This window comes from Ambystoma mexicanum, chromosome 6q (assembly GCF_040938575.1).
Source record: "Ambystoma mexicanum isolate Mex_15411 chromosome 6q, UKY_AmexF1_1, whole genome shotgun sequence".
In the NCBI taxonomy this organism is placed as follows: Eukaryota; Metazoa; Chordata; class Amphibia; order Caudata; family Ambystomatidae; genus Ambystoma; species Ambystoma mexicanum.
In genome coordinates, this window is record NC_090937.1 from 243,458,189 (window position 1) to 243,486,182 (window position 27,994).

At 46.9% G+C, this 27,994-nt stretch overlaps 1 protein-coding gene across 4 annotated transcripts in view; it reads left to right on the forward strand.

Annotated features, from left to right (window-relative positions):
* PPP3CA (protein phosphatase 3 catalytic subunit alpha) overlaps window positions 1-27,994 on the forward strand; it is a 1,568,629-nt gene that overhangs the window by 888,260 nt on the left and 652,375 nt on the right. For all 4 annotated transcript variants that reach the window (XM_069630708.1, XM_069630707.1, XM_069630705.1 and 1 more), the window contains exon 5: window positions 27,212-27,357. In XM_069630708.1, the coding sequence (XP_069486809.1) occupies window positions 27,212-27,357 (146 nt within the window). The remainder of the gene's footprint in view (window positions 1-27,211; window positions 27,358-27,994) is intronic.

Consider the following 27,994-nt stretch of genomic DNA (forward strand, 5'->3'; position numbering starts at 1 on the left):
CGACTGCACATTATAAATTAGATGCAATGGTTATTTATTGCTGGAAAATAGCTCCTGTGTCGTGCCAGTCGACGGGTAGTCCCAAGTGTTTTGAGCAAGGGGGGCTGTGTTCTAGGAGAACAGTAGTCACTGAAGAGAGTAACGTTTACTTTTTGTGCCATTAGCAGACTCTAGCATAGGGGTCCCCAACCTTTTGTGCACGATGAGGAAAATGTACATATCAAATGAAATGGTGAGCAACATCAATTTTTTGACTGAACATATTGGCACTCAGTTGGCGGACAAATGATTGCAACACAAATTAGAAATGCTATAAACTTAGGTTAAATTTGTAGTGCTTAAGTTAGGAGACCACGTGCAATTCTAGTAAAGGAAATTTGCAAAGCCTTTAACTTAATTTGACGTTAAGTGGTTGTTTACAGGAAATGTTGAGGAAATTGAGTGCTCAGTAGTACATTTTTAGACACATAGTACCAGTCAAGGTGTTCACTAATAATGTAGGACAAAATAAATATTACTAGAGGTTTCAGGTTCTTGAGCAAAATACTTTAAAGACCTTTAGTGCAAATGTTTGGACAGTAGAATTGGTCACAAATGGAACACTGATTTTCAGGTGTACTTTAGGCTTTTGCCAGGGGATTCTCGGATCTTTAGTGGCAAATGCACTCCTAAGCATACAAGATCAACAATACCGTCCCACAGTCATCGATTACTGTATTGTGGATTGTTTCTTCAGGAATGTTATGAAATTATGCATTTCTGTTTGAACAAAGAGTGAACACTATCCACTTGAGTTCATTTTCCAAAGGCCAGGATAGGCACCACGAATATGATGCCCAACAGCCAGAGGGGCTGGTTGATGATGCCTAAGGGCGACAAGGAGGCACTGGAAAGAATGACTAAATCACAAGAAAATAAGATATTCTCTTAAAACTGCTAAACAACTTAGAGGCCACAAAGGAACATAGTGAGTCATTGGTTGAAACTATCCGTGACAGAGCTATTGTCAAACAGCATCCCCAAGTTCAGGAGGTCCAGGTTATAGAAAGGGATGCCCCACCCATGGTTTGATGCAGAATGTAGAATCTTGAAAAGAAAATTCAACAACGATTTGAGGAGTGGTGTGTACATGGTTGGTCAGATTTAGTTTTCAAAATGGCACGTAAAAATTGCCAAAAGACCCAAAAAATGTGTTGAGAACCAATGGTAGCTTTTTCAAAGGACACCAAATTGTGTTATGTTTAATTCAGTTGAGTTAAGTTGAGACGGGCATTATGCCATCTCCTTGGACAAGTAGACATTGGACCACCAGCCCCCCACGGATATCTCAGCGTCTGTCCGATATTCAAGAAAGGGTAATTATTCATTGTTTTTCCCGACCAATAAAGGTGAAAATTAAGGATGTTAGTCGACTCCAATTTATTCCTTTCAGGTGTTGATTCTTGTACTGCTCTTAGGAAAGTTAATCCACCCTCTCTGAAGGTTACATGTTCTAGCATGCTTCTTTATGCCAAAGAGACAGCTATTTTGGACTTAAACCCAGCAGGTCTCCAAAAGGGCCTGCTAAACACAAATGACTATTTAGGTATCTATAGTTTGAAATCAAATATGATAACAAAAATGATGATGCTTGGAAAAAGGGTGAAACATTGTAGCTAGTTTTAAATGAATGTAGCGATGAGGAGGCAGTCTCATTTTTATTTGAGCCTACTCTTCTCAAAAAGTGGTGCTTGGGTCAACCATTTTCAGAAGACAGCTGAAAGGGCATCATTAAGTATTCAACAAGATTGGGGTATTCTGATTGGACAAGAGTCCGGAGGTATATAAGGCGTTAGTCTGTTCCATGATTCTTATGCCAGCGAAATCTAGGGTGGTTTAAACCGTCATGTTTTGGAGGGGTTGCAAAATAAATTCCTGTGCCAAATAGCAGGTCTCCCTGCAGATGCACATGGTAGCGGCTTTTGAGGAGAATTGGGGATGTTCCGTTTGAAGGTGTTGAGCCAGTGAAAAATCTGTACTTATTTTTTAAAACCACACCTGGGATTTTCTGCTTATCATAAAATTAATTTCAGTGCACATACAATTGCAGCCTCGCCTGGTAGAGATAAATACTTGTGGTACGGGGGGTTGTAAGGCACTGTCCATTTGGATATGGGGTGGGATATAACACAATTTGGCACATTAAGTCAACTCAAAATAGCTCTTAAAGCAAGAGCTTGCCCGATGAGGAAAGAGGCAGATGCCCAAAATATACATAGACGGCCCTCTTTAGCTTTATATACAGACTTACGTACACATATAAGATGGCAAGATGAAAACTGTAAATAAAATCTCCAGAATGCAGGAGGCTGATGCAAATGACACTGGCCCACCCCCTGAATAAATCATGGTGTGCAGGTGGAAGCACAAAGTGTGCCTGCAAAGTAGGAGTTGATGAAGATTTGGTTAATTTTCTGTTAATTTGTCGTTTCTCTGTTTTGTGTAAGTGTGGACCTACATGGCAACTATGTTTTATATAATTAATTGTAATGATCAGGGTTTTATATATAGTGTGTTTTTAATATGTTAAAACTGCTTTTTTGAATTTTTTGCTTGTTCTATGAGAAGTTTATGAAATATGATGCATGTTTTTAAATGTTACTAACTTAATGGAGAAATTACGATTGAATAATAATGATTGAGTATACTCCTACGTCCTGTCCCCTTTCCTCCATACTTGTGGGACATCTCTCTGTCCTGTGGGACGGGACCAGAGCACTTTGTAAAAAGCATCCAATTTTTTTTCAAAAATGTGTCCCTCCTCTCTTTCCTGCGCGGGGCCCGGTATGCGGCCGTAACCCCGCCCACCTTGGCTCCGCATCGCCCATCAGTCCTTTTCTCTGCTCGATCGGGGCCGGACGCACTTGCATCCTCGGAAAGATTTTCTTCCCTTTTTTCCTCTCTGGCTCTCGCTAGCGTTAGTTTACTAGTCTATCTATGTCTTTCAAATTAGACTTTCCAGATTGTTCATCGTGTCACTGTCGCTTCGCGAGGGCGGAACCCCATCCTCTTTGTTTAGAGTGTTTGGGTCCGGAACACCGTTGGGACTCCTGTTTTTACTGTGACTCCCTTTCGGTCCGGGCACTTCAACGTCGGTTGGAGCGGTGGGAGGAGGTGTTCCGACAAACTCCTCCTTCGCATTTTCAGGCGTTCATCGACGAGAAGAAGAAACGCCCGGTAAGTTCTTTACTTTTCAGAGCACCCCGGCCGGGGGATACCTTTCCGGGTTCCTCCCTGTCCGGGAGGGGCGTTGACCGCTCTGTCACCGGGGTTTGCCCTGAGGTGCCCGTTGGGCCTAATAATTCTACTGGAGTTTTCTCCGAGGGTCTCCGTAAGGGGCCTGTGAACACCGGAGTACGCTCCGAGGCCCCTCCTGTGGTGGCTGTTTGTAGACCCAGTTCTACTGAATCGTGGGGTACCGGAGCTTGCTCTGAGGCCTCTGTCGGCTTCCCTCAAAAACAAGACCGGGGTGAACCCTGAGGCCTTGGCTGGGCTGGTTGTTACCGAACGGATGTTCGAGGCACGTGCCGATAAGGCTGGCACCGGGCCTGGGTCCCGGGTCCCTCGTTCAGAGGCTAAAGCTACCAACAGAGAGGCTGGACAAGGCTTTGTCGGTGAAAGCACACCGTTCCCGCTCTTGTGCTGATACCAGATCTGTTGAGGGGGCAAAGAAGCAAAATTCTTCTTTTAGCAGCAGTGCTGAGGTCCTTCCTTCAAAGGCTAATTTGGCGGTTGGTATGTCACAAAAACATTCCAGGCCTCATAGTACCGGCTTGGCCGAGGTTCCTTATGTTAAGGCTAAGATTAAGACCCCTGATCCATCGACTGGGACCCCTGCCTCACTTCCCACAGTTCCCCTCAGATGAGGACAAAATGGCGCCCGTTCCCGCCACGACCACGGCGGCCATTTTAGGTGCTACCCCTACAACTAAGCCATCGGCCTCTGGTGTAGGGCGCAGTCCCTTGGGTGAACCTAAGGTCCCTTGTGCGCATCCTTACCGGCCAGTTTGATTGGAACGCCCGGATGCCTCTTCCGCACAATGTTTCCTTGCCTGCGGGGGCAGCTCCTTTGATTTATGTGGATACGTCAGTGGAGGGGCCGGTGTGGCACCCTTCCCCGTTACGTCCCTGGATTTGTCCACCTCATGAGAGGCCTCCTCAGGTTCCGAAGCAATCTCCTGAGGACACTTTTTTCGGTACTTTTCAAGCGCTTATGCGCACCAACCCCATGAGGGAATATTTCAAAGAGATATGTCCACCTGCGCCTCCGGCTCCACCCATTCCTCCGGTGGTTCCGCCGGCGCCTCCCTTGCCTGTGGTGCCTCCCCCGGCTCTTCCGCCTGTGCCTCCATTGTCCCCAGTGGACAAGGCAGTGCCTGACACGGCTCAGCAGGATCCTGACCTGTCAGATGACCCTCAAGGCGATCAGGACAACAAGGACCTTCCCCGCTCTGAGAGCCTTTCATGACCGGGTACTGGACATGAGTTTCCTAGATGTTCCGGTGCCTGAGGCACCCGCTACGTAGGAGGGCGTGCTTTCTGGGGCGTTCACCCTGTCTCCCTTGGAGCGTACCGGCCTGTTCCTGCAGAAGGACATTCTGGCCGAGGTCAGAAGAGTCTGTGAAAAGCCACACTCTGGACTTTTTGTCAATAAGAAGATTGACGCGAGGTACAGGCTGCATTCTTCGGAAGAGGTGGCCCTGTCGTCTTGTCCGTCTCCCTCCTCCACAGTGGTGGCTGCGGCTACATTGCAATCAAGACCTGCAGCATCCTCTTCCACAACGGCTACTCAGGTCTTGGGAAAGGAGGACAAGCTCCTGGACTCCCTAGGGAGGAAAGTCTTTGCCAACTCAGCCTTGCAGCTAAGGCAGGCCAATGCTGAGTTGATATTGGCGGGAGCTAACATGCGGATATGGAAAGGTATGTTGGAGTTTGAGGAGCACATTCCGGTTGAGAAGTTGGAAGACTTCAAAGGAGGCCTTTCCGATGCCAGGGTCTTGACCGAGGATCTCCTGGAGGCTGCGGCTCACCACGTAGACACCTCGGCTCGGGGGCTGATGCTTGGGGTTGATACCTCACGGCAGGCGTGGCTGCATGCCACAAAATTTTCTAAGGCAGTGCAAGACAAGGTGTTGGACGTTCCATTCGATGGTAAGGAGCTTTTTCATTCTACTACTGATGTAGAGCTCATCAAGACCAAGGATAGCACTCAGACGGCAAAATCATTGTCTGTTCTGGTCAAAGCTCCTTTCAAATCCCAGAGACCGTTGTCGCAAAGTCGACCCTCCTCTGGTTTAAGGGGCTTTCTTGACCGCAAATCTCGCAGGAGTGGATACCCCTGCGGGGAATAACTGCCATAGACAACGCACGCGGTTTTTCTCCCGCTCCTTAGCCTCCTCATCAGGTTCAGGTGGCACCGCCACCGATAAACCTGCCAAATGGGGGTTTTCAGCGCTCGCACGAGACCCCGGTGGGAGGACGCATTGCGTCTTATTGGGAGGCGTGGCAGATCATCACAGAAGAGAGATGGGTCTAGTCAGTCGCTCGAGTGGGCTTCTGCTTACCTTTACCCCTTACCCCACCCATCAACCCTCCTTTTCAGCTGTCGGGCTCACCCTCCCTCAAGGCCGAAGTTCAGAAACTTCTGGACCTCAGAGCTGTGGAACCCGTTCCCCTTGGGGAGGGCTTCTACTCCCGGCTGTTTACGGTGCCCAAACCCCCCAACCAGGCTGGCCTGTGCACCATCCTAGACCTTTCCCAGTTCAATCTTTTCCTACCCCAAGAGGAATTCAAGATGATTATGCCCAGCCAGATACACTCCTCCTTACAGATGGGCGATTGGCTAAGCTTTGTGGATCTTCAGGACACGTACATGCATATCCTGATTTGGAACCCACACAGGAGATATCTCCGCTTCTCTTTGGGAGAGGAGCACTTCCAGTTTCGAGTGCATCCTTTTGGACTCAGCTCGGCGCCGCGTGTCTTTACGAAGATGTCGGTGATTGCGGCCTATCTTCGTCTACAGGGTATCCATGTGTATCCGTATTTGGACGACTGGCTCTGACGCAGCCCTTGTCCGCTAGCAGCAGCGGGCAATCTCCAGTCTCTCCTTCAGCTCCTGTTCCTTCTTGGGCTGTCAGTGAACTGGCGGAAATCTTCTATGATGGTCTCGCAGGACCTGATTTTCCTGGGTTTTTGCTGGAACACGATCGACTGCAGAGTGTACCTGACCGGGGACAGAATGGCAGGTCTGTTAGCCACGTGTCAGATGTTTGCGCAGTCGGAGATCATGTCGGCCTGGTGGTTCCAGAGGCTTCTGGGCCTCATGGCCTCGTGCGTGCTGGCTCTTCCTCTTGCTCGTCTCAAGATGAGACGGACCCAGATGGCTCTTCAGGGTTCATGGCGTCAGGCAGTGGATCCGGATTCCATGCGGATAATGATTCCGGATTCCATGAGTGGACCTGGATTGGTGGTCATCTCTCGGCAATCTGCCTGGGGGCGCAGGGTTTCAGGACCCGGTCCCCATGGTGACGATCACGGCGGACTCCTCCCTTCTAGGGTGGGGTGCGACGTTAGATCTTCAGGTTTCAGACCTCTGGTCGCCTCAGGGCAAGCTCCTGCACATAAATCATTTGGAGCTTCTGGCGATCTTCCTAGCGCTCAGGGCGTTCAGACCGCTCATCGTCAACAAGGTTGTCCGCATAAGAACGGACAATGTGGTGTCAATGTATTACATCAACAAACAAGGGGGAACGAAGTCTCCCCCCCTCGTGGACCTGTCCATCCAGATTTGGGAGTGGGCCGTGCTTCATGGTGTGTGGCTGCTTGCAGTGCACATCCCGTCCAGATGAATGTCACAGCGGATGCCCTCAGCTGGCAGACAGTGGTCAGCTACAAGTGGGAATTGAAGGCGGAGGTTCTCTCATGGATTTTCTCACGCTGCGGCACACCGGAGGTGGACCTATTTGCTACGGCGGCGAACAAGAAGCTTCCTCAGTATGCCTCCAGCGGGGGGCTGGGAGCCTCCTCTCTGGGGGATGCTCTCGAGATTCCATGGCACAACATGAGAGCTTACGCCTTCCCGCCTCTGTCTCTATTTCACCGTGCAATTTGGAAGTTGAAGAACTCTGCAAACTGTTCCCTTCTACTCATCGCCCCGTGGTGGCCGGCCAGGTTTTGGTTCTCAGAACTTCAACACCTTTCGGTGTATCCGCCGATCAGGTTACCAGTAACTCCCGATCTTCTTCACCAAGGGGAACAACAGATGTGGCACCCCTCCCTACAATCGCTCAGCTTGGCGGCATGGTGCCTGAGTTCAAGTCTTTAGAGCATCTGAGTTTGTCTGCGGATAACATGTGCATTATCCAGGCAGCCAGGAAACCCTCGACCAGATTTCAATACAAGAGTAAATGGCTCAGGTTCTGTCATTGGTGTTTGGAGAAGTTGGATCCGAGGGTGGCCACAATTGACACAGTGTTGTCCTTCGTGTCCTCCCTAGCAGAGTCAGGGATTCATGTCCTGTCATGCAGGACTTACCTCTCAGCGGTTTCCGCTTACCTTTCTACAGACCTGTGTTCTTATTCTCTAACTAACCCAGTGGTGAAGAGGCAGTTTGCTGGCTTGACACGCCTCTACTCTCGGTTCGTAATCCGCACCCGCCATGGGACCTAAATGTAGTCCTGACGGCGCTGTGCCACAAACCCTTTGAACCAATGGCTACGGTGGACCTCAAGTACTTGTCTTGGAAAATGTCCTTTCTGGTTGCCGTTACGTCAGCAAGGAGAGTGAGTGAACTCCAGGCATTGTTGGTGGAGCATCCTTTCTTGGTCTTTCTCAAGGACAAGGTAGTCCTTCGGACAAACCCGGTTTTTCTACCAAAGGTGGTGACCGAATTCCATCTGAAACAGTCGATCTCCCTTCCGGTCTTTTTTCCGAACCCTGCCTCTGAGGCGGAGAGGGTTCTACACTGTCTTGATGTCCGAAGAGCTCTTAAGTTCTACCTGGACAGGACTTCCGAGTTTAGGAGTTCTTCTCAACTTTTTGTGACCTTCGGTAACCCTCGGGGCAAGCCGGCGTCCAAGGCAACTATTTCTAGGTGGATTGCCGCCTGCATCAGTCTTTCACCGTCCAAGGGCTGAAACCTCCTAAGGGTATCCATGCACACCTGGTGCAGGGCAAGGCAGCCGCGGTTGCTTTTCAGAAATATGTTCCCTGGGAGTCCATTGCTAGGGCAGCTACTTGGGCCTCCCCATCTGCTTTCTGTAAGCATTACTGTCTTGACATGAGCTCAAGAGCTGACGCTCAGTTTGGTCAGGCTGTGCTGAAGAACCTGTTTCAGTAAGGGGTATTTCCATCCACCCGTAGTTCCTGTAAGGAGTGCTTGGGAATCTCCCACAAGTATGGATGAAAGGGGACGGGACGTAGGAGTATTACCAGGTTACTCACCATAGTGACCACCTTACTCCTAGTCCATAGTCCCCTTTCCTCCATATGCCCGCCCGCCTGTCTTTGACCTGGCAATAGAAAAGGACTGATGGGCGATGCGGAGCCAAGGTGGGCGGGGTTAGGGCCGCATGTCGGACCCCGCGCAGGAAAGAGGGACACATTTTTGAAAAAATGTGGATGCATTTTACAAAGTGCTCCGGTCCCGTCCCACAGGACGGAGAGATGTCCCACAAGTATGGAGGAAAGGGGACTATGGACTAGGAGTAAGGTGGTCACTACGGTGAGTAACCTGGTAAATACTGGTCATTACATGGTAGGCTTTAAAGGAGTAGTGCGCTCAGAAATATTATTGCACCAAGGGTTCGGGCATGTGTTTTTAAGCATACGTTGATCGATCGTACAAACATTTCCTATGCACCTTACCGTAGTTTTTTACGTTTGTACACATGCGAAATCAAGCAGCAGGGCACAGCCATTTTGTGATAATCTGATCCGTTGCTGCATCGCCCAAGCAGGACTGCCCTGGCGGCACTAAATCATATCCCCCGGCCCTAAGCCTGATGTCACTAGACGCGTACCGCCCATTTCACAACGCCAAAGCACTTCTCGTGTCAACCTTCTCTGCGCTTCAGCTAATGTGTCGCCATGTAAATTGCAGGACGCCTCTTTCCTGAATAAGTATAAACAGACCTCTTCACAACAGACATCAGATTTTCTTTTCCATTCCTCTGTCTTTTTTTTTTTAGTATTCCGTGCCTCGTTTCTGTGCTCTGGTCAGCTACCTTTGTTGCTTGTAGCCCGTGCAAACAGATACCGTACCATTACTATATATTATTTTTGTTTCCCAAACATTGGCAACAATACAACCCTACCAGTACGAGCCGGAGTATTCTGAGGCGGAATTACTCTGAAGAGAAAGATGCAGAAACGATGGGGCTTCGGACGACAGTTGGGAGGACGATTCAACAGATCAAGAGCCTGAGCCTAGTCGCATGGACGGCTTTTCCACCTGGTGCACCTGCAATCGGTGCGCGCTAATGCCAACCCAGGAGAACTGCTGCTGCTGAGAAAACTCTGGATGCTTGTCCTACATATCGGAAGGCGAGACACGGCCGCAATGCGTTACTGAACTGCCAGACTTCAGGGCAACCTGCCTCACAAGGTCCGTTTTGAGGATTACGATAGTGCTTATGCATGAACTTCGCACAACAGTTGACCCTCAGAATCCAAGTAACAAGTAAGTGCACTTTAGTTGTGATGTCACGTAGGCCACTACTATTCCATGGTTGTCTCCTATATTGTCGTAACTTTAATATATCAATGTCAAACGAATTTAGTCTTGCAATTATCTGGTAATAGTCGTTCAATATTGTACAGTGTCTAGGTAGCATTTGTACTGGTAACAATGTCATTGGATACAAGAATTGTCATTTGCAACTAATGTTTAATACACTTATCTTGGTCATTTAAAGACAGTTTGTATCTTTCTTTCACAGGTGGTACAGGCTGGTGGCCTATCATTCGTTTACATGGTGGCTTCATGGGACGCTTGGACACCGGGTTCGGCGAGTAATACCCGCCTGTGTCGTTGGTGCTATTAGAGAAACTTTCCCCAGTGACAGTGGTCAGTACAGGGGGTTTTCCCACACTGTGCTGCAACCAGAAGTTTTTAATGTGTAGTACATTTGTGCCATCAAAATCAGAAACATTAAAACACAACAGAACTTTTATCAATGGTTGTTTAAGTTTTTCAGTGAATCAAGTGTGTCTCCATTCAGCAGTGTTCCGGGCCTTTTCTGCACCCCTCTTGCCCATCCATACCCCCTCCATTATCAAAGGCAATTGGCACCAGTGGATGTGTGCTTCCAAAGGGTGCTGGCAGGGGTGGGAACGGCCAAGGTGCCAGAGGCCATGTACACTTCTAATGTATCTTCCGCACAGGGGCCATTGTACACATGGCCTCCCCAGACCCAGTGTCTCCGGGCAGGATTGCATGAAGCAGGCAGCGCCTCTGCAATCCACATAAGTGTGTCTCCATTCAGCAGTGTTCCGGGCCTTGTCTGCACGCCTCATGCCAATCCAGCCCCCCCCCCTCCACTATCGATGGCAGTTCACACCTGTGGCTGTGCCCTCCCAAGGGGGCTGGCAGGGTGGGAACGGCCAAGGTGCCGAACACCATGTACACTTCAATGGTATCTTACGTGCAGGGGTCAATGTTCACATGCCCTCCTCAGACCCCATGTCTCCAGGCAGGCTCCCCTTGAAGGAGGCCGCGCCCCTGCTATCCACATATGACCACGCCATATACACGTCATTCATTCACATACAAACCCTCTTTTCAAATTCTTTATAAACCACTTGATATTTTTCATGAAAACATCTTTGAGAACTGCAAGTCAACTTGTGAACGTGATACCTGAGAACTTCTGTGACCACAGCGATTCAGCTCGTCGTCGTGCTACCTGTGAACATCTCCCTGTTCTCCTGCCACTAACTACCCTGCTTGCTGAAACTAACTGTTTGTTGGTCAAGGTAAGGGCAGGTCACCTAATCTGATCGCCTTGATCTCTAAATTTCTATCTATTTTGAACGAACGTACAGTGTTATGTTCATTCATCTCATTGCCATTGACTCAGAATGACTCGTAAATTGCTCCCAAATGTAATTCCAACACTATTCGTTCACAGGCCGCCTCAGGTGAGTCAAGGTTCCGAATTTAGCTGTGGCCCTTGGGGTAGTGAACAGGTAACTAAATGGACGGATTGGTGTTTTAGGTGTAAATGTCCCTTATAATACTTTTCATATTTACAAGATTGTATTGCTTTTTAAATAGACCATTTTGCTAAACATCTGTTGTTGGTTGTAGGAGCATCATAGAAAACGGTTTATAGGCACAGATAACTATGCTACAGTGTCCTTTGAAATAAGCATAATGTTTGCGTAATTTGTCTCCTTACATGCCAATTTTTAAGATTAGCATTTCTAAATCAAATGAAAAGTTCCCTTTACATCTCCATGACTATGCGCTGAATATGAAGGAGCAAGATTCAGCATCCATGTGTTGCCTGGAGTGAACAACCACTTCGATTGTGTATCAGGTACTCTTACTTTGCTATTCAGTTCCGGAATAGTTTTATGCATGGAATTTGAGATAATCTGATCATATTTACGTATCGTGTCATTCGTTTATACAATGTTTCATTCGTGGTTTGCAATTGATATGTACCAATGTCTGCGTCACAATGTGTTTTCAATTTTAATTTTTTCATCCATACTAGTACAAGTACTGTGTTACAGGGAGATGCTAAAGCTTCGACTACAATTACATCATCCCTCATAGTAGACCCAGAGCCACAGCTATGCGTACTAACAGTTCCCTAGAATTAAAGAAAGTCGGTCCTAGATCTGATACTATTAGACAGTGACAATTTTAGAAACAAGCAGTTTTTGCAAATTGCTTGAGTGCAACATTTCGAACAGTGTGCTTCACTTTGATCGAGTAAACTAGCCATCCATCGGGTGAAATTCAAAATGTATATTTTGACTAAATGACGTACACGATGTACAAGTTTATCTGTGTAAGCCATGTGTGCGAAGGAATAATTTGTTTCTAATACAAATGACTTATTTTAAATGGATACTCTTTTCTAGGGATGTATACAAGATCGGGATATAGAAGAGGAGGCACGTGGATCCGAGTCCGTGGACCAGCTTGCTTTTGCTGACATTACAGTGAAGGTTTCAAAGAAAAGCAAGAAAGATAAGGTAATTTACAAACCATTTCATTTTTAAACAGTGTTTTGTACTGGCGCCTTCATAACCTGTTTTTTTAATGTAAATTGTCCAATACTGTATGTTGGATTTACATTGACCATCTTTTTCCAACCTGTCTTCTAGTTGCCCGATGGTGTGCGAACTATGCAGACACAGACAGCGACAGAAATGAGAGATGCTTCTTACCAAACTGGTTTCACCATGGAACAACTATTAATTGAGGCGCACCATGTTCAAATCAATAAGCAGACTCGAGATGCTTTTGCCCAATGGCCAGAAAATTAATTTAATGTGACTGGCAAAGCCAGCAAAGTGTTTTTGGACCATTGCTACAATGCAACTGCTCCACCAGATGAAGATGAAACTGAATGTATTGAAGATGCTTTTGAATTAGTTGCAGACCACTAGACACAATCAACACCCGCCAAAAAAGGGCCCCCCAAAAATCAATCGACATTGATTTCTCCGATTCACGTTGAAGTAACAGACCCTGAAATGACAGCAACAGAAGCATCAATACAATTGACCGAGGAATTAGACAAAGATCTCTACTACAGTATGTCCAGGTTGGCTGATATGTCAACCACAGCTCATTCAGAAACAACATTAATGCAGGATGACAGTCTAATAAAGAGGCCAAATAAATAGTATTCGAAAGCAGCTTGATGGAAATTATGATGCTGAAATGTGTGCATTCAGTGAGAGGGGAAATATGTGGGAAGCCATTGGTGAATGTGACTCGTGTATCACAAGGCAGTAATCTCAAAATACATGCCACCTGTGAAATATTCATGAAAAATGTTCATGGTCCGCTCAACCGATGCTGGGGAAACTGCCAGCTGGCAATCTCAGCAGCTTTACTTTTCAGTGGCTCTAGTTTCATTAAGTTGTCCAGTTTCTGTGAATTTGTGGGACTCCATTTCATTTATAAAACGCAGTTCTACAAATATCAACGTCAATAACTATTCCCTGCCATTAGTCAAGCTTGGAAAATTGAACAATTGTCTATTCAAAGTACATTCTCCGAAAAACGGTTCAGGCTAGCTGGCGATGGACAGTGTGACAGCCCCGGATTTTCAGCAAAGTACTGCACATACCACTTTCAGGACATGGAAAGTAAACAAATTGTGAGTTTGGTGGTTGTGCAGGTGTCCAACTGTAAATCCTCAGTGGCCATGTAGAAACTTGGTTTTATAAAATCACTGGAAGATCTACAATCGAGAGGAATGCAAATCAACCTAATAGCCACGGACTGACACGTTTCAATAGCCAAGACAATGAGAGAGCAGTTTCCAAATATTCGCCATCAATTTGATGTATGGCACATTGCCAAATCCATCAATAAAAAATTCTCAGCTGCAGGGAAAAAAAAGGTTCTGAAAGTATTTCACAGTGGTCCCAGTCTTTAGCAACCATCTTTGGTGGAGCTCCAAAACTCATGATGGGTCTGTGGAAATTCTACTAGAAAAATGGCAGTCACTATTGCATAACTGTTCCAACGTTCACTCTTGGACAGAAAACCAACATTTCCACCAATGTGAACATGGCCCTTTGTCGCTGGAGCAGGAACGGAAGAAGTGGTTGATTCCATTTAAACCTCCACACAAAGCCCTTGAGAAGATTGTGTTTGATAAAACTTTATCAAGAGATCTGAAGCGACTCACAGAATTCTGTCACACAGGAGATTTGGAGGTGTTCCACAATATGTGCCTAAAGTACAGGACAAAGATTGCATTTCCGCATGGAAGGGATGAAATATAGGACATTGCTAGCGGTTTTAGCGCATAACGAGAATGTGGGCTGTGAACAATTGAGGACTCCAGGAAACTTTGGGATACTTCGCTCCACTATAGCCTTTACGAAAAGAAGCAAAAACTGGGTGGTCAGGCCAGTATATGAGGAAATGGAATTCGATTTTGTGAAAGATCTTATGAATGTTTTGGAGATGCATAATCAAGGAATTGCGCACAATTATGTTCAGAGTACACATACATTGCCACAAAACATTGCCAATGTGCCCTGTCCACCTAAAGCAGAGCTCGTGGATCAGCTCACTTCCTGGTTCAAATGATTACCATCTGTTTTTTTTATCAACAATGTTTTTATGAAGTGTCCAAATAAAGCATCCAATTTGTCTTTTAAAATGTATCCTCTTTGTCAATTTTTTTTTCAACTAATACCATTTTTACGATTGACATACAATGTAACGCTGTGCTTTCACAGTTCAGTTTCATCAAGCTACTGTGGGACCTTCACTGATCGTGGGAGGGCCAGATGGATAACAGTGTGAAAGAAACTTTGGGGCTCGGCAGTTGTCTTACCATACAGTTGGCCAAATAGCTGAATAACTACTCGTCCCACAAAAGGGATGAGACCTAGGCTACATAAGATACTCGGCACACAAGAAGTACTGATTGTGAACAAAACGGCACATCAAAGTGCGGTGTTGGTGAGAAATAGAAGCACTCTGACCAATATATTCATGGGGGGCATGTGTTGGGGGTCGTTTCTAATGTAAGGACGGGGTCGGTCGGTTGAGCCCCCATCCACATACATTATACGTGAAAGTGGCATCCTGATCTTGCACTCACGGTGGGCGTCTCCTTTGCCAATCTACTGCCATGGGGAAGGAGGACCTGACCTAAGCAGAGGTGGGACTATTTCTAGACACACTTTCGCTCCATTTTGTGTACCCTCGACTCCAATGTTGGAGTAGGGCGCATTCTGTCATTGCAAAGTTTCCCCTACCCCTCAGCAGCGCCACGACCAGCGAGCAATGACAGCCCCACATTTTTTCTCCTGTGCCTGCGCTTCACAATTCGTTCTCATGGATGCGGTGAGACAAGATGTTGCAAACTAAGAATGTATCTTCATTCTGAGTGAAGGTCACCAGCTTTGAATTTTTGTTTGTCTGCTGAGGAATTCCACGCATATATAAGGTTCAATTGTTTTTTGGACCTTGAGGGAAACGGACGATTCCGAAAGGAATTGAATTAAAGGAGGGGTTTAATAACGTAAGATATGATAAGGTTCTCCATTCCAAAACTGGACTAAGGTAAATGTGAGTTCACTTCATGAAAAATCGCTGATCCAAACGAAGTCTGCGTTACGTCTGCGTTACGCCAAGAGAATGGAAATGCCGAATATCGGCGACTTTATATCTGAATGAGTCAACTTATCATTAGCCGACCGTTATTGCTGGGTTACATTGTACTGATTTGTTCTGTGTGGCATATTGCAATGAAACGCAAGTACAACCTTTGTGTGTACTGGTCTTTCTAACGGGCACATGGGCAGTCCAGCATCGAGATGCATGTAGAACACCACTCGGTTAACCCAGGTTCAACGCTAATATTTCATTAAAATGCCATCTATGTTCACCTCGAATTTTAGCGTAAGCTTCCGCATCCCGTTTAGAGCTGAACATACTCCATCGCACTATCTACCGAAGCAAATTGTGGAGTACTTTCCACGTTGTTTTCTCTGTTCACATCGTTTCACGTCTGTGCTAATCGTTAGTTTTAACACGATGCCGAATTAATAAGTAAAATGATAAATTGTAATAAAGATTGGCTACTTTTCCAAACAGGTACATCCTGCCTTTCTGCGATCGTCATCGATTCCAGATACCAACTGATGGCTTTTTCAACCGGCACCTGCAGATGCATGTCAATAGCTTGATATCTTTGACTCTTCTTTTGGGACAATCGCCAAGGGCCGATATGACCTTATGCGGTACCAGCGATTAGGAGCAACATAACATCCTTTACTGTGGTCTAGCGCCAAGTTGATGCACAAGCCTTGCAATTCACCATGCGAACAAAGCACTTCTTTTACCCAAAACAAACACCTTGTGTACCCAAAAGGAACACCGCGTGGCTCAAGATAAACATTTGTGGACCGAGAAAGAAAAGAATTACCCATTTGATTGAATATTGCAATTGCCGGATATTCTCAGTGTTTATTGTGAAATAAAAGTACTTTACAAATTGTACAGTCTTGCTATTTCATTTTAAAGTACAGTTTTATATTCCGAATTGTGACGTGCTGTGTTGTGAGACGATGTGTGTTGATTTCTGCGTCACGTCACGTAGGTGATGACTGGGCCCATTTGGCTACGCTGCCCAGTAACGTCATGGAGAAAGGCGGAGAATTTCCCTAGGTTTGGTGATGTCAGGCTTAGGAGCGTGGGATATGATTTAGTGCCGCCAGGGCAGTCCTGTTTGGGCGATGCGGCAACGGATCAGATTATCACAAAATGGCCGCGCCCTGCTGCCTGATTTTGCATGTGTACAAAACTGAAAAACTACGGTAAGGTGCATAGGAAATGTTTGTACGATCGATCAACGTATGCTTAAAAACACATGCCCCAACCCTCGGGACAATAATATTTCTGAGCGCACTATTCTTTTAAAGATTACTTTACCTCCTAAGAATTATTGTGGCGTGTAATGGTAAATAGTGGATTGTAAAGCTCCTGGGGCCTGTTACATTGGTGAAGAAGTGGTTAGGAATACAAATAATACTTTTCTGTAGGATTTAGAGCCTCTTCTCAGGGATTTTACACAAGACTTGGTGGTAAACATTGGTCAAAACTTTGAGCATTTATTGACCACTTCATAGAGGTGTGTGGTGTTGTTAACTAAGTATTTTGATTAATTAATTGGCATGTTCATTTAAACTAATTCAAAGTAAATTAATTATTTGGATATAGGTAAAAATTAAATACGACAAATGTGGCATGCATTTACCTTATCTGCACATTAGCCACATGCTAGATGGGCAGAGTATCAAACGATGAATTTTCTTTCACTAGGACACTACGTAATAATACATTTAGGTGACACTACAATTAATTTTTACGGTACACATAATGCATAATGGCATCAAACACAAACCTAACTTGTACAAAAAGCAGTGTATGCAAAATATTAATAAAAGTTGGATATGCATGCCACGTATTTTGTCCATTGCTCCTACTGGCTGAACAAAGGAACAGAATATGAGGATGTTCTCCAGGACACAAACATGGTTCAATTATTTTACTCATTTATTTGTCAGCTGAGCAAAATACTTGAAGAGGACATGGTTTTAACAATGACACTGCTATAATAAGTAAGGACATTTACCGAAAAATAGTTTGCATGCTGGCAACAAACACAAATCTTGCATCTTTAAAAAATAAGCCAGCTTGAACCCCAACAAGCTTATAGGCCAACATTTTTGCACAGTCCAGGACTCTGTCCTGGCTATATTTGCTACTGACGTCTTATTGCTTCAGCACCGCCTTATAGGTCTCCACACCATGGCCGAAAGCAACTGGTGAGCAACAATTTATGTTGCTCCCGAGCTACACGTTGGGTGAATCACTGCTCTAGCATGTCCAATATGCTTGCTTTTTTCCCACCACTTGCATAGAACAGCATACACTATGCCTGCCTTATGGATGGTCCTTTGCCTCCCAGTGAGGAGAGGTGCATCCAATGCATGGCAGTCAGCTTTCTACAGTGAAGTGCTACCTTTTCCTGAATCTGAAGTTTTCACCTCATCAATCTGCCTGGAACCATTTCTTCAGATGTTCTCTTAATGCATATATGCTTTAGAAAAGCTAGATCCAGAGACTGTGCCCTCTGTTCTGGGAGCCCACTTATGGAACAATATAGGGTTTGACTTCAGCCATGTAAGATTTACAGTCTCAAAGCTCCTAGGACATCCCTGTTTCACTCAAAAGGCTATGCATTCCTTGCATTTCTATGCATGGCTTTCCAGTGAGTGCCTCAGTACCGCAATGGCATGGTGTCTGATACTCATCTGCCAACACAAAAGCTAGCAAACCAGGTCATTGTCCATGGAACTGGACCAAGGAACTACGTTGTTCAGGACACTTGGGAGGCAGGAGGGGAGGGGGCACATTTGTGGCCTATCTAGCTCCAGAAGTACGTCTTGGGCTTCGAGAAAGTTGCACACAAAAAAAAATGTAAGTAAGGAACATGGTTAACATTAGATACCCTCAGGGTTGGTTCCCTTAAGTTTCACATTACATCTAGATCATAAGCAGTATTTAAGCTAGAACCAGCACATTTTTCAAATCCAGCACTATATTTCTTGACTATAATTGTTCCAAAATGGCCATGGCCTCCAGAGTTGGAGCTAATGGAGCTCTGTCCTTTGGCTGTGGGGCAATATGACCCAAAGTGGCTAATCGAGCACTGAAGTGACGAGCCGTTTAAAATGTAAAGGTAAACTGTTTTAACATTACCAATGATTCCCAGCCTGTTGACAGGAAATAGTCAAACAGCATGATAATCTATGAAAGATAAGTGTTGTAGAACAGGTAAGTAACCTATTCCTACTCTTACGTCTGCCTCTTTGTGATTTGCCCTATACTAATAAGTACGTCTTTCAAAAGAATGGCCAATGTTAAGTTCCAAAACCTAATTTTAATGAGTCCTTAGCCTCCAGGTTAGTCTAACAAAGTAAATGTACCAAGAATTGTTCTAAATGAAAAATCCAGCCCTACTCTAATACAACCAACAAACTATTCCACTGTTTAGGGAGGCTCTATGCGTTCAGCTTGTAAATCACCCACAGTCCTGGCCTCAGTCCTCTCTCCTTCATACTCTTCCTTAATCTTAGAAGAATTTGCTGTGGTCTTGTTTTGTCCTTGAGTTTTAGTTCTAACCGTTGCTTCCCAGACCTTGGGGGTTGACCTGAATTCTAAGCATGTCACTTCTAGACCTACGCTTGCTTTATGATTTTCACCATGTTTCACCTAGACCTTATATTTATTCTGGTGTTCAAAAGATCTGTGCTGGACATATACTTTAAGGATTCTCAACCCTGGCTTTGCTCTGGACTCTCAATAGGTCTAGCCTAGACCTGGGCTTTATTCAGGGTCTCAACAGGTCTCTCCTAAGCCTTGGCTTTGTTCATGGCTCTCAACAGTTGTCATGAGTATTCTCGCCAACCCCATCATTAGGCTTCTTGTCTTGCACCCTCCTGCCATGGGCCCAATCCCTCTCCGATTCACCTTTGGACCACTGTGGAGGTCCTTTGGCTTCTAACATTTCAATTCCCTAAAGCATGGGGGTGTCATTCCTAACCCCTGGTAAGACTTTTCTTACAGGGTCTCCAGGCGTGGACTTCTTCCAGTCTGGATTAATTTAGCTTATCCCAAAGTATTACAGCTTGTTCCAGGTTACTCTCCCATTCAGGATCTTCATTCACGACTCTCCCGTGCCATCAAGGGACCATGAGTAGCCATTATGACTCCTCTGGGATTCTCCCTCCTGCCAGTCCTGCTTATAATCCCTGAACAGTGTTTTGGCATATAGCCTTGCTACAAATAGGTTGTTCCCCATTCTAGTCTGAAATCTTTAGGTTGATAGGTTATTCCCAGAGTGTTTCTTAATTTTTTTCATTGTTACTGTATCCTTCCTACTGGTTAATTACCGGATAGTTCTGATTATCCCCAATGATTGTCAACAAGGAGATAAAGCTATGAACAGCATCTGATGCATCTCTTAAACGACTCCTATGCAGAGCATAGTGTTGTGCAGTTTGCATCTCCTTTTCTTCATGAATGCTTGTACTGCACCATAACCACTGAAGTGTGGTGCAGGTGAGCCTCCACTTTAGTTCGCTCTCAATGCTTGGATATAGTTTATCTGAAGTTTGCAAGTACCTGAAGTTTTGGGGATGTTATTTCCAAAATGTTCTAACTGGTCATCCGTTCCCTGGGTTGTGGGTATGTGTTCCAAAGCATCTTTGGCCATTTAGTTGTCAGGGTAAACATCACACATTTGATCTCTGAACAGGTGGTACAGCTTTGCAGGGTGGGGAGGAGTTGGGTGGAGGAAGTTAGCAGGCCTGCTGTATCATGCCTCGTTGAACCTTGGTGGTGGTGGTGGTGGTGGTGGCGGGGGGCACATGGTTTGTGGCTGGACAAACCCTATCCCTTGTGTCCTGCAACCCCCCACATATCAACATGTGCAGTTCATGAAATTCACCACACGGACACTTTAAGCATCAGTAACTCTCTGTTACAAGTATGTACTGTGGATTATGTGGGAATGGGTGCTTGCTGGAAACATCTCGTTTAGTAGGTGGGCTTCCAGAAGGCACTGTGCTTAAAAATTGTTTAGGAATAACCCAAGGATGGAAACACTCTGAGTAGAAGCCATAAGGACTCAAAATGATCCTAATCATGTGCCATTAAGAAAATCAGGAACAGTAAGATTTCTGTGTTGAGTGATGCTGTACTCTTAACGTCCCGTCCCCTTTCCTCCATACTGCATGGGCGTCCCTCACTCGGGACAGGAGATGGAACCTTTTTTACCAGGAAAACAACCTTCTTCCCCTTAAAATTTAGAGGCGCACATGAGCGCGGTTGGGGGAGCATGTGCTCCCCTGACTTCGCCCAGCGGTGCCACTCCACAGTCCCCTTTTCCGTGTCGACGGGAACGGGCCGACTTCACCAGCGCTCCTGGGTTTGACTTCGGCCATGTAATACCACGTGCTCCTCCCCGGCGCATATCATCTTCAGCAGGTGTCCAGCCTGCGAGGTGCTCTTCCCTACATCCAATCCCCACGCTCTTTGCCTCCGCTGCCTTGGCCCGACCATGGCTGGGAAGGTTGTACCGTGTGCGACGCACTTTCATTGTGTGCTCAGAAGAACAGGCTAGCTAGGTGGAGGGAGCTCTTCCCCTCCAGGGGACTTGAAGGACTTCGTCAGACATAAGTCAAGGCCCAAAGGTGGACCATTTTTTTCCAGCATACCGTGCAAAGACGACTACTACCCAAGGAGACGCCCGGACGGAAGGAACCTCTCAGGTTCTCACACCAGCACGAGTACCAAGACTAATTCAGCTACAGGCCGCCGTGCCGAGGGGTCTGTAGATCCTTACGGAGACCATGCTGAGGGGCCGCAAGGTTCTTTTACCGGTGTACCCCCAGAGGGATTACGCCCTTGTAACAGCACCATGGCTGAGGGGGCGCCTGCACGCAGCACTGCCGGCAATACTGCTGACGGTGACACTCCTACCAGGCCTCAGCCTGAGGTGCATGGTAGGTCTCATGCTCCATCGCCAAGAGTCCTGGAGGAGGCCGGGCACAGTGAACCAATGACTTCGGCACATGGCATGCAGCTCGACAAGATGGCTGCCGTGCCAGACAAGGTGGCCCGAGGAAAGGAGCAGGTGGGAGAACGAGTTACAATGTGGGACTGGTGTCAACCAGAGACGTGGCCTACAGCTTATCCATTGGCTCAGGGCAGGTTTACCCCTCTAACAGAGTATGCACCGACCCCAGCAGCCTCCCGCTACCCCGTCAATATCCCCTGCCACCCTACCTGCCTGCGAGGACAGGTTCTTTGAAAAGTTACTAACGCTCATGAAATCTCCTCAGATGGAGGCCATCTTTGAAGATGTGATCAGGGACATGCGCCCTGCAGGCCCTCTGCCTGTGCCTATAGTCATTCCTCCTATGGCTCCAATGCTGCAGGCCCTGGTGCAGCCCCTGCGGCCCACGCCGGCTCCTTCGATTCCGGTTCCCCAGCCTCCCACAATTAGGCGGTTCAGTACCAGCCTCCGCTGCAGCCTCTGGCTTCGGTCTCCACACTTCAGCCCTCAGCACCCAGCACACCACCACCACCCGCTCCGGACCAGCCAGACACCATAGTGGACACAGACGAGGAAGAAGACCCCAACACGCCATCATCTGCCAAAGCTTTCCACGAACGACTCGCAGGTCTGGCAGAGTTCTTGGGCCTTCTTCAACCTGAATTCGAACAACTGGAGGCAGGAGTACTTGCAGAGGTGCTCACTCTACACCCTGCAGCTAGAACGGGGATCCCGATGCAGAAGGATGTTTTTGCCTTGGCCAAGACGGGGTGGCTCAAACCCCACTCGGCCTAGCCTGTCAATCGGTGCCTGGATGCCAAGTATAGGCAAATGGAGTAGGATCCACTCTTGCTGTCGGCCCACCTTCAACCACACTCTTCGGTGATTGCTGCGGCGTCACTCTAGTCAAAGCCTCAGTAGGTCTCGGCCTCCTCCTCCTCCTCGGTGCTGCTAGGCAAGATGATCTAGGAGGCGTACAGGAAGAAGCTTTAGTCCAACGCTTCGCTGCATCTTAGTCAATCCAACGCGGATGCCGTTAAATAGCAGAATTCCTTCCAGAACTTCCAGTACAGAGCCAGTCACATTTCAAGGCGGGACTGGCAGAGGCTAAAATGGTGGCGCAAGACAACATGGAGTCCACCGTGGCCCACATTGACACCTCTGGTTAGGCCATATGCATCGCCACGGACATGAGGACTGCTTGGCTTTGGGCAACTAAATTTAACCCAGACGTCGAACGCATATTGGACCTCTTTCACTCCACCACCGATGAGGAGCTAGAGAAAAAGAAAAACAGTTTACAAACTGCAAAGTCTTTATCTATGCTTACGAAGGGCAGGTACAAGGCGTACACCCAGTCACATTAATGCTCCAACAAGGGGCAGGTGTTTGGAGGGTTCCACAGCTTCCAAGAATGGAGGTCCAGGCAGCCTGACCGTTCTCCGAGTTAGCACCGGCGCAAACAACAAAAGGGGGGAGAGCAAGATCTTTTTTCAGTCCCCTTCCTCGCAGCAGCCTTCGAGGGAAAGAAGGCAAGCCGTGTCCCTTCGGGTCCACGTGTCTCCAGTGGGGGGCAGGCTAAACTTGTATTCACAGTTTTGGCGTCAGAAGTTTGCGGACCCCTGGATCCTCTGTAGTATCAACAGAGCACTGCCTACCGATCCCTTCCTCCCCTCCACTCTCACAGATTGGGACAGCAACTGTGTTGGCGGAAGTTCGGTCGCTTGTTGAGAGCCAGGTGTGGAAGAAGTCCCAGCCTCCCAGCGAGGATTGGGTTTCTATTCCAGGATTTTCACCATACAAAAGAACCACCAGGCTGGCCTGAAAGTTGTGTTGGGCCTCCCCACCCTCAACCTCTCCCTCCCTCTTCAAAAATTCAAGATGGTTACGCCTGCACTGATTGCTTAGACATTGTGCAGGGGCGACTGGATGTGCTCCCTGGATCTGAAGGACGCTTATCTACATGTCCCGATTTGGCAGCCACATCTCTCCTTCCTACGATTCAGGATCATGGACTGCCATTTCCAATACAAGGTGCTACTCTTCGCCCTCAATTCAGCCCGCAGGGTATCACCAGGCTCATGGAAGCAGTGGCAGCCCTCCTCAGGGCGCAGGGCCACCACGTCTACCCATACCTCGACGACTGGTTTGTCAGGGCGAGATCTCCAAAAGCGGTTCATCACACTTCCAACACCCGTATGATCACAATCCTTGAGGTTGACCGAAAACCCCTGTTCATGAAGTCTCAGCTGCAGCCTATGCAGAGCCTGACCTTTCTGGGCCTCATCTGGGACACCAGCTCCGAGAGAGTCTTCCCCTCAGAGGACAATTCACGGCCATCAAGAGGGCCACTACTCACTTGCTCACCCGAGAAGTGACCTTGTCCTGGCGGTACCAACACTTATTAGGCATCATGGCAGCAGTCCTACTGGCCGTACCCTATACGAGACTCGAGATGAGGAGATTGCAGCTGCACTTTGCAGCCTCATGGAATCTGGAGCGGGGCTCCCAAGCAGAGCTGGTCAGCATTCCGCCCTCTATCCACCCGGACCTCACCTGGTGGTCCAGGGGCTGCAACCTGTGGACGGGGAAGCCCTTCCGGCAGCAGGCCCCGCAGGTCACATTACTACGGATTCCTCCCTGGAAGGCTGGGGGGCCACTTTGGACAACCAATGTCCATGGAGTCTGGACCCTGCAGAAGCAGTAATCTGATATGAACCGGCTGGAGCTGAAAGCCATCTGGCTAGCTCTCGAAGCTTTCCTTTCGCTCATTGGGGGCAAGGCCGTCCTCATCGAGACAGACAACTCCACCAGCATGTACAATGTCAACAAGCATGGTGGTACCAGGTCCCCTCCACTGTGCAACCTAGCTGTCAGCATGTGGGACTGGGCCCTGGAGAACATCTACCTGAGGGCCATCCACCTTCCGGGGAGTCCAACCTGGAAGCGAACAGACTCGGCAGGCTGGGAGCGGACAATTACGAGTGGCAATTGAACAATCAGGTGCTCCTGGGGCATCCTTGGGTGGATCTCTGCCTGCTGGGACAACAAGAAGTGCCAGCAGTTTGCGTCCTGGTAGGTGCCGGGCCCCGGCTCCCTGGGCGATGCCTTCCAGATTCAGTGGAGCGGCATGACAGTGTATGCCTTCCCTTCTACATCCCTGATCCACAGGGTGATTTGCAAGATAAACGAATCATGTCACCTCAGCATCATTCTGATAGCTCTGTCTTGGCCCGTGAGACCGTGGTTCTCAGAGCTTCTCAGCCTCTCGGACAGGCCCCACATTCACCTGCTGCTGGGCCCAGCTAATCTACTGGCGCATCAGGGGGGATGGGGGGGCAGGGTCATCCACCCGCCCCACAGAAGTTACCCCTTGCAGTGTGGTTCCTGAGCAGGTCGCGCTGAAACACCTGGGTCTATCGCAGGCTAACCTAGAAATCAGTTCAGAGAGAGATGAGCACTACAAACTAGTGGTTGCTGCGCCTTACCCAATACATTCAGTCAGGTCTCATTGCACTTGCAGCCGGTTGGTAGAAACCATAGGGCCTGCTCTCTTGATGCCCAAAGTGTAGATCAATGCAGTTTGGTTGGTGTTTCTACTCATATGGCGCTAGTGCATTTGATTATATATATTCATTTCATTCACTCTGTTGAGCGTAATAGATATGGTCCACACTTTTTTGCTTTACGTCTTGTTTGTGATTTATTGAAATTGTGTTCATCTTCCAAATGTGCTGACACGTGTTTCGACCATAAACAGGTCTTTATCAAGGCTGGGTTTGTGGTGTCTCTGTAAGAGAGATTAGAAGGAGGCTTGTGGCAATGAGCTGTGATCCATTATGTTGTAGGATATTTAGAAGGGCGTGTGGCCTTGGGCTCAAGTTGTCCTTTCTGGTTAGGTGCATCTGTTTGCGTTGGCACTCGTTCGCTAGCTAGTTGCTGTAGTCTTCTGTCTGTGTGGTCCACACGCTCAACAGAGTGAAAGAAATGAATACATATAATCAAATGCACTAGCGCCATCTGAGTAGAAAAAAACAACCAAACTCCATTAATCTAGAAATCATTCAGGGCGCTAGGAGCAAGGCTACTAGGAGCCAGTACAAGAGTAAATGGTCTAGGTTCTGTCATTGGGCCGACTCTAAGATTATCGCCCACCTCCCCCTTACGTGCACGTTGGATGACATACTCTCCTTCTCTGCACACCTTGCTCACTCAGGCGTGCAGGTGGCTACATGCTGCACCTATTTGGCAGCCATAGGGGCCTACAGAAATTCGGAGGAGGATGTCTTTTCTTTCAAAGCGGTGGTCAAGCGACATTTGACGGGCCTTGCCGGGCTCTTCCCTCCCATCAAGAAACCGCACCCCGTGTGGGACCTCAGTGTAGTGTTGGGCGCCTTGGCGCACAAACCATTCGAGCCAATGGCGTCCGCGGAAATCAGGCTGGTCACCATTAAAACAGCTCTGTTGGTGGGCCTCGCCTCTGCAGGCACTGTTGGCTTCAGAACCCTATAATACTTTTCACAAGGATAAGGTGGTCCTGAGAACGCACCCCGCGTTCCTACCTAAGGTAGCCTCTGCTTTCCATCTGAACAAAACAATAGTCTTACCTATGTTTTTTGGCCACCCTAAGGACGATGCTCAGAGGGTCTTGCACTGTCTCGATGTCAGACGCGCTCTGCATTTCTATCTGGACAGGACTAAGGACTTCTGCAAGTCAGGCGCTCTGTCATATTATCATGGCCCGGTTTTCAGTCATCCAAGGCCTCTATGGCAAGGTGGATGGTTTTGGCCATCAAGGAGGCCTATGAGGCGCAGCACAAACGGCTTCCAGCTAACATGCACGCCCTCGCGGTCAGATCCAAGGCCAACGGCCATCGAATTCCAGCGGCAGGTGCTGTGGCAGGTCATCAGCAGGGTGGCCACCTGGGCCACCCCTTCGGCTTTCTGCAAGCACTACTGTTTGGATGCCGGCTCTAAATCAGACGTGGCTTTCGGACAGCAGGTCCGAAGGAACCTGCTTTCTTAAGAAGGATCTCCTCTCCACCCTGGGGCTACTTTCAGTTGTAATCGCCCATGCAGTATGGAGGAAAGGGGACTAAGGACTAAGAATACGTTAGGTGAGTAACCTTACATTTTTTGTACATTTAGGTTTAAGGTTTAGATGTTCTTCATTAGTAAGCTTTTTTAATATTATTTGTTTGACAAGCGATTGACCCAAAAAAGGGAGTTTCCTGGAAATAGCTGCTAAATTTGTTGTTCCATTTTGTTGACACAAGATGAAATTGAAAATAATTATTTGTCTGAGAAATGCTACTGCTGTGTTTCTTACTACTACCGTCTTTTTTTTCTTTTCTCGGTTCTGATTTCTACAAATGGAAAATTGCAATAAAAACTAAATTTAAAAATATTTAGTGTGCAAGTTTTCCGCTTTCTACAGAGGTGAATATTCATGTACTGTCTTGCTTTGTTAAAAAATAAATGCCACATTCATGTGCAGATACAATTTGAGATACTCTAGAATGAAAAAGAAGTGGTGGCTGCAAAGCTTCAATAATTTCCTTGTTTTAGTTGAATTATTTATGCCTTCTCATTTTCGACTGTGTGATAGCTTGTGAACCATTTGCAAAATAATCTGAACTTTTAGAAGTACTTATTTTGATGGTCACTGTAAAATGAAAGCAATTTACTGACTTCATTTAATTTTGTGGGAAAGGTCTATTGGTAGTTGTGAAGTACATTGGTTATGCATATTGAATGGCTTAATTGTAACAGCAGAAAATATGTAGACCGTGAAAATTGCAAACTAATTTATTTTCTCCCATTCATCTGAAAAGGTAAAATCAAGTATTCAGAAAGGGTGTATGATGCTTGCATGGATGCCTTCGACTGCCTTCCATTGGCAGCCTTGATGAACCAGCAGTTTCTATGTGTACATGGTGGCTTGTCGCCAGAAATCAACACCTTAGATGACATCAGAAAAGTAAGTGATTATGGTCTACAAGCTCATCCTATCATATCTCATGCTGGCACTGCCTAAGCAACTGCCTTAAGTAGAGGTCATAGTTGGAAGCAATCCTTTTTACTTTCCATTTATAATAGACTGGCACAAAGTATCAAAATGGATATAGAAAAGACTTTTTAAACATTTCAGGGTTTGTGGGTTGAACATTATTTTTCTCATTTGTTGAAAATGTTTCTGTAGCATATGGCAGCGACTTTTTATATGGCTATTTTGTAATGATTCAGTGGATTTAATGGAGAACTCTACTTCAGCAAATGAGTTTGAATAGTATGACTTCTTTCTATTTCTTACCCTTGACTTTACTGCTTGCGGGAAATGGGGTATACCATCAGATTATACAGCTGCCCTGTTTTTATACCCACATATTCTCATAGTTAATATTGGGTACTTTGCGGTTCCCATGCTAAGGTCTCACTTATGCATTAATATCAGTATGTGGTGCTTGTCTCTCAAATCAGTTACCAGTGTACACATTTCTGTACTGCTTAAGCGTGATTTATGATGTTAGACATAACTGTTCTGTGTAATTGTATAGATGGAAATAGGGTCTCCAATACATCACAAAAAAACAAAGCAGCAGGGATTTTGATGATGG